At 36.7% G+C, this 6,379-nt stretch overlaps 2 protein-coding genes across 2 annotated transcripts; both read left to right on the top strand.

Annotated features, from left to right (window-relative positions):
* The first annotated feature begins 875 nt into the window (after positions 1-875).
* LOC104739683 (polygalacturonase At1g48100) lies at positions 876-3,707 on the top strand. Its single transcript, XM_010460120.2, has 6 exons — positions 876-1,604; positions 2,056-2,187; positions 2,272-2,493; positions 2,587-2,631; positions 2,729-2,936; positions 3,008-3,707. The coding sequence occupies exons 1-6, from the start codon at positions 1,203-1,205 to the stop codon at positions 3,592-3,594; spliced, it is 1,596 nt and encodes a 531-aa protein (XP_010458422.1). The 5' UTR covers positions 876-1,202; the 3' UTR covers positions 3,595-3,707.
* A 96-nt stretch (positions 3,708-3,803) lies between these two features.
* LOC104739682 (ADP-ribosylation factor 2-B-like) lies at positions 3,804-6,173 on the top strand. The gene is made up of 7 exons (XM_087485036.1): positions 3,804-4,051; positions 4,585-4,751; positions 5,140-5,210; positions 5,298-5,417; positions 5,506-5,624; positions 5,712-5,793; positions 5,950-6,173. The coding sequence occupies exons 2-7, from the start codon at positions 4,604-4,606 to the stop codon at positions 5,953-5,955; spliced, it is 546 nt and encodes a 181-aa protein (XP_087341162.1). The 5' UTR covers positions 3,804-4,051; positions 4,585-4,603; the 3' UTR covers positions 5,956-6,173.
* The last annotated feature ends 206 nt before the right edge of the window (positions 6,174-6,379 follow it).

Here is a 6,379-nt window from a genome sequence, read left to right as displayed (position 1 = left end):
TTTAATTCTGTTCATTTATTTCATTTGCCCAATTTCTTTTATTTTAATCTAGTTTTGAGATTTCAATTATCCACTTCTCCTTTTTGGTTACAGATTTTGATTATCAACTTGGGATAATGAGAAAATCTCATACTAATTTGATTAATCATCGCGTTTCAGTAAAATAAAATGTGTTAATTGTTAGTTATTTTATTAGAAGGCAGATTTTCTAATATCAGTTAATTGGAAATTTTTACCAATCTTTTGTTTCTGTTTTTTTTTCTGATAAAATATTTTCTTCTCTTTATTAAGCATGGTGTTCTTAAAATAGTGATTGCAATATTTTTAAAATGTCCATTTTTTCAACATGGCATCTTGAATTTCTACACCACACTGTCACAGTAAATATGAAAATCATACGACACTCTTATAATGTTAATACGACAGATCCAACACATGCATGTCTTGCATACACACATGCTTGTATCCATCTATACGTACATATATACTCAAATTAAACAAAACGCAAGAGCCTAAAATTGAATATACACCACATTATAAGAATCCCCACTTCACGGTGCTTCATATACAACAGTCAGGCAATTACATGTGTTCAGATATACATGTGTGTAATGGCAACCAAATTAGATGAGCTTTTAACCAACCATTTATTTCCACGTGGCATACATATCAGTATATCATCCCTTGCTCATACACAGTTACTCCACAATTCAGGTTTTGACCGATTGATTGGGTGTAAGACTAAAACTTTTTTACCTACGGTCAATATTTCTACCCATAAATAAACTAAGCTCCAAATACTAATTCACGAGTATATCACTGTCAATATCATCATTATCCAACTAAAATCAAACATAATGGTCCTATTGTCATATATGGATAAATTGTACATAGCTTAGATTTATTCGTTTGTTTAGTAATCTTTTTATATAATGATAAGTAACTAATCAACAATATGGAAAATAAAGGACATTATTGATACAGTATCGTTTTCGATTATAAAATAAACTTCCCATATTGAAAACCCGTGAGCCTCTCTACATTCTTGGACTGCTTCCTTATATAAATCTCATCAAAAACCTTCTCTTTCTTCAACCAAAACCAAAGTCTCTTTCTTAGTCTCTTCAACCACCACAACACTCTTCGTTTTTTTTTTTCGTCTCACAACACTCTTCGTTTAGACAACAACAACAACAACAAAAATGATAATGAGAAGAAGTTTAAGTGTGAGAAGCATCACGATGATGATACTAATGGCGGTTTTGGTCTGGTCTGTAACATTAGAGACCTGCATTGCTAGAAGAGGAAGGCATTGGAGACATAACCGCAGAGGCTCTTCTGACTTGTCTGATTCCTTGTCAACCAAGAAACCGAAGAGCCATGGGCACAGTCACCATAGTTCTCACAACAACCATCACCACAAGTCTAAACCTAAACCGAAACCGAAGCAGAAAACGCCGCCAAAAGCTAACGACAATAACCCTCCGGTGGTTTCACGGCCACCTAAAGTCCAACCACCACCTCTTCCGCCGCTAAAGGGATCTCAAGTTTTCAACGTGATGGACTTTGGGGCAAAGGGTGATGGCAAATGTGATGACACTAAGGTACAATTCAAAAGCTAATTTAATTTCGTTACCCGTACAGTTTTTTAATCCTAGTGGTTGTGTCTATTTGATTAATTAGAGCATTTTATATTTCCTTTTCATGAGAATACTTTTTTTTATCAAAAAGAAAATTACAGTTGAGAGATCACTGAGACAACACGAGACAGAACAAGGAAATTAAAAAAAACAGAGCTCAGAAAAAGTTTTCTCTGTCTGTAAAAGTCACCTAACTTTTTTATTTATTCTCTCCAAACTATTACATTGCGCCAAAAATAAAAAGACAAACGAATATAAAGTTAGTGACAACAGAAATAACAGATTGCAAATGGGACCATAAGTCACAAGCCTCAATAACTATAGTAATAGCTCTGTAGAACAAATGGGCGATTAGGGTTTTTTTAGTTTAGTTAATGAAAATAATTAAACAGAGTTTCATAATGTTAATTTGCAGGCGTTTGAAGCGGCTTGGGCGGCGGTTTGCAAAACTGAGGCATCGATGATGATCGTACCACCTGAATACACTTTCCTTGTTGGTCCAATCTCATTCTCTGGTCCTTATTGTCAAGCTAACATTGTGTTTCAGGTGAGAATTTGATGTTTTTTAAAAAGAAAAAGTGTATTCTGTTTAGTGTTAAGAAATCTAAATTTTGTACTATGAGTATTGTAGCTTGATGGTACGATCATAGCTCCAACGGATTCAAAGTCATGGGGAAAAGGGTTAATGTGGTGGATTGATTTCACAAAACTGAAAGGAATTAAAGTACAAGGGAAAGGTGTCATTGATGGAAGAGGCTCTGGTTGGTGGCAACAAGATTACCCTTTCATTGATGGTGAGACCAAACTCATCGTCCCTTTGTACAATTCTACTCACAAACACCCTCCAATGCCGGTAAATTCATCTCCCTTCTTCTTCTTCATTAATTGTCTCATTTACACAAATCTTCATCTATGATCAAACTCTGTTCTGTTTTACATTTGACAGTTAAGAAGTGAGCTTGATGGGAGAATGCCAAGCATCAAACCAACGGTGAGAAATGAAAAAGCAAAACAGAGGTTTTGTACGTATTGTGATATTTTAAGCATAATTGGTTTTTTTACTGTGTTGTGTTTCTTGTTTCGTTTAGGCACTGAGATTCTCTGGGAGTCTAGGCGTGGAAGTGACTGGTATAACTATCCAAAACAGTCCTCAATGTCATCTCAAATTCGATAACTGCGTAGGGGTTTCGGTGCATGACATTGTCGTTTCTTCACCTGGTGACAGTCCAAACACTGATGGTATTCACCTCCAGAACACCAAAGATGTCCTCATTCATAGTGCTACTCTCGCTTGCGGTATGTACTTCAAAGTCTTGAATCTTGAATCTTGAATGATGATGAATCCTGAATTCTTGATACTTGTGCAGGAGATGATTGCATCTCGATACAAACTGGTTGCTCGAATGTGTACGTGCACAATGTGAACTGTGGACCGGGCCACGGGATCAGCATTGGTAGTCTCGGCAAAGAAGGCACAAAAGCCTGCGTCTCGAACATAACAGTGCGAGATGTAGCGATGCACAACACGATGACAGGTGTCCGGATCAAGACATGGCAAGGAGGAGTAGGATCCGTGAAAGGGATACTCTTCTCAAACATTCAACTCAACGAAGTCCAGCTTCCAATAGTGATAGACCAGTTCTACTGCGACCATAGCAAATGCAAGAACCAGACATCAGCGGTTGCAGTGGAAGGAGTGACTTACGAGAGGATAAAAGGAACTTACACCTTGAAACCGGTGCATTTCGCTTGCAGCGATAGCTTCCCGTGCGTTGATGTGCAGTTATCTTCAATTGAGCTTAAACCGGTTCAAGAACGGTATCATATGTATGATCCTTTTTGCTGGCAGACATTTGGTGAGCTCGGCACTCCAACTCTTCCTCCCATTGATTGTTTACAGATTGGGAAGCCTCCGAGAAACAAGGTTCATGAGTCCGATCACGATGTGTGTTGACGGATTCTGCAAGTAACAAAAATGTAGATTAATGTATATCTTTCTTTAGCCTATATAAACCTACTACTATTACTACAACTACTTGATACGAATTTAATGTTTAGTTCTTAAAATGATGTCTCTTTCAACTTGAATTAATGCCTCACCTTGTTAACCAATACCAAGTGATGATCTCATCTATATTGATACTGAACTGCAACATTGAAGTTGAACTAAAGATTGATTTGCAATTTACAAATATTAGGGGTTATTTTTAAGAAATAGATAAAATTTGTGGGTGCTTTAATATACTAAACAATAATAGGAGGGGTGCTAGTGAAAGTTGAAAATTCACAATTACAAATCACAAATCACAAATCAACACAAAGTACCAATTTTTTTCCAATCACAAAATCAAGTCTTGTGCTGCTGATTTGAAAGCTTGTCGCTCGCTTTAGATCCCTTCAATTTTCGAAAGGTAAAGCTCCAAAGCTTTCAGATTCGTCTTGCTTCTTTTAGGGGTTTCTGGATCTTGCATATTCTGATTTCCTTGAGAAAGTTATCTTAAGTATCTGAGTTGTTATGTTTCGGAGAAAACTGAATCTCGTTTCGTTATTTCGTTAGATTGTAGTTGAACAATCGTGTATCTTGGGATACAGATTAGGCTTTGTTACAATTCCATCATGTAATCGTGATCGATATGTGTTTGATACAATTGTTGAGTAATGAAAAAGTTTCTGATCTCTCATTAAGTGGATCCATGTAATAGAAGAGGCCATGTTGAATCTTAATTATGCACAAGAGTAAGAAAAAAGAGTTTTTTTTGTTTTTTGTATTTGGTGTTGAATTTATCCGATTGACTATATTTGAATGCTTTTTGTGTTACTATGGTTGCGTTATAGATGCATTCAATCTAATTTGGTGTAAAAAGGAACAATTTTTAGGAATGGAGAAACAATGTTGAGTTTGCGAAATTGTTGTTTATGGGAGTGTGATGTTTTGACATTTCAGGATCAACAGTTGAAGGAAAATGGGGCTTTCATTTGCGAAGCTTTTCAGCCGGCTTTTTGCCAAGAAGGAGATGAGGATCCTTATGGTGGGTCTCGATGCTGCTGGTAAGACTACCATTTTGTACAAGCTCAAGCTTGGTGAGATTGTAACCACCATTCCCACCATTGGTAAGTCTTCTAACCAGGCATACTTTCTCCTTTTTACTTCTATCAGATCAATTGAATTGCTTAGCCTGTTGGATATTTACATCTGTCTGTTGTTAAGATGCTTGTGTCAGTGTGGCCTCTTTTCCATGTAATTCTCACATAAGGTGTTGTTTTAGGGTTACTTGAAATCCTGGTAGTCTGAATTGGATTTGTAGGCCAATACTTTAGTTTTGTTTCAGAAAACTAGCAAGAAGGGATCATTTTATTCTTCTCGCTAATTGTCTCTGTTGGCTTAGAATGCAACTTTTTTGAAACAATGTCAACTGGTGGATTACAAATACTACTTGAACGAGTGGTTAGAGTTTAACTTAGTTAGACAATGAGACTTGCTAAATAAATTGTTGTACAGGGTTTAATGTGGAGACGGTTGAGTACAAGAACATCAGCTTCACAGTCTGGGATGTCGGGGGTCAGGACAAGGTTTGTACTATGTTATGGTGTTTGCAAAAACCTCTTTGGAAAGACTGAAGAAAGAGGAAACATTTATCAACGTATTCTCTCTTACAGATCCGTCCCTTGTGGAGACACTACTTCCAAAACACTCAAGGTCTGATATTTGTGGTTGACAGCAATGACAGAGACCGTGTTGTTGAAGCGAGAGATGAACTTCACAGGATGTTGAATGAAGTATGTTTTTGATGCTACATAATTATGTTACATGTTTTCACGTGTTAATCCCTAATAAGTTTGTCCTTTTGGTGATTTGTAACTGCAGGATGAGCTGAGGGATGCAGTACTGCTTGTGTTTGCCAACAAGCAAGATCTTCCAAACGCAATGAATGCTGCTGAGATAACTGATAAGCTTGGCCTTCACTCTCTCCGGCAACGCCACTGGTAATTTATAATTTAAACCCGGCCAGGAGGATTTGTTATGTACTATTGCATAACTTGACAAACACATTGCTTGCTCTCTCTTTCCAGGTACATCCAAAGCACATGCGCAACCAGCGGTGAAGGGCTCTATGAAGGTCTGGATTGGCTTTCCAACAACATTGCTAGCAAAGTAAGACTTTCAGAATTTTGATTTGATAGACTTATTTGGTTCAGGTCATGAACATTTTTTTGACTCTGTTAGTTGACTGATTTCATTCCTACTCTAGTGGATTAGAGCAATTATCTTGACGTTTGATTTCGGCTCTTTCTTTTACTTGAATCGCAGGCTTGAGGTTATATCGACCAGATATTTTTGGTGAGGGGATTGAAAGATTCTTCTCCGGAGTCAACTTTATCTCTTGTGGTTTAAGACACCTGATTGATTTGTTTCATGTTGAACATTCATTATGTTTCCTTTTTGCTTACCCTTCTTGAATTTGAATTCTTCTAGTCATAAGACATCTTTTTTTTTTTTTTTTTTTTTCTTTCTAATGAGTAAAAAATTTCACATCTCTGGTCTTTTACAAGGTAAACTGGTTTATTTGATTTGTTTTCTTCTTATAATATTTAAACCTGCAATAATAACTCCCTGAAGAAATTATGGTCAATATCATAACGTGTGTGCTGAGATTCTATTTACCCAACTCTCTTCCAAATACCACTTGAAGTTATAATGCGTTAAGGGTTTCACCGTGAGGTCCGTGACCAATAATATT

Source organism: Camelina sativa, chromosome 14, assembly GCF_030686135.1.
Source record: "Camelina sativa cultivar CO46 ecotype springtype chromosome 14, ASM3068613v1".
Classification (NCBI taxonomy): Eukaryota; Viridiplantae; Streptophyta; class Magnoliopsida; order Brassicales; family Brassicaceae; genus Camelina; species Camelina sativa.
Note: the sequence above shows the minus strand (reverse complement) of the source record. Positions and strands in the feature narration are given on the sequence as shown.

Excerpts from the sequence above, each read along its gene's own strand:
- LOC104739682 (XM_087485036.1), top strand. The coding sequence starts at position 4,604 with ATGGGGCTTTCATTTGCGAAGCTTTTCAGCCGGCTTTTTGCCAAGAAG. Across the intron at positions 4,752-5,139 it reads AACCACCATTCCCACCATTG|GGTTTAATGTGGAGACGGTT; the intron begins GTAAGTCTTCTA and ends ATTGTTGTACAG. Across the intron at positions 5,418-5,505 it reads TTCACAGGATGTTGAATGAA|GATGAGCTGAGGGATGCAGT; the intron begins GTATGTTTTTGA and ends TTGTAACTGCAG.
- LOC104739683 (XM_010460120.2), top strand. The coding sequence starts at position 1,203 with ATGATAATGAGAAGAAGTTTAAGTGTGAGAAGCATCACGATGATGATA. Across the intron at positions 2,188-2,271 it reads AAGCTAACATTGTGTTTCAG|CTTGATGGTACGATCATAGC; the intron begins GTGAGAATTTGA and ends TGAGTATTGTAG. Across the intron at positions 2,632-2,728 it reads TGCCAAGCATCAAACCAACG|GCACTGAGATTCTCTGGGAG; the intron begins GTGAGAAATGAA and ends TGTTTCGTTTAG.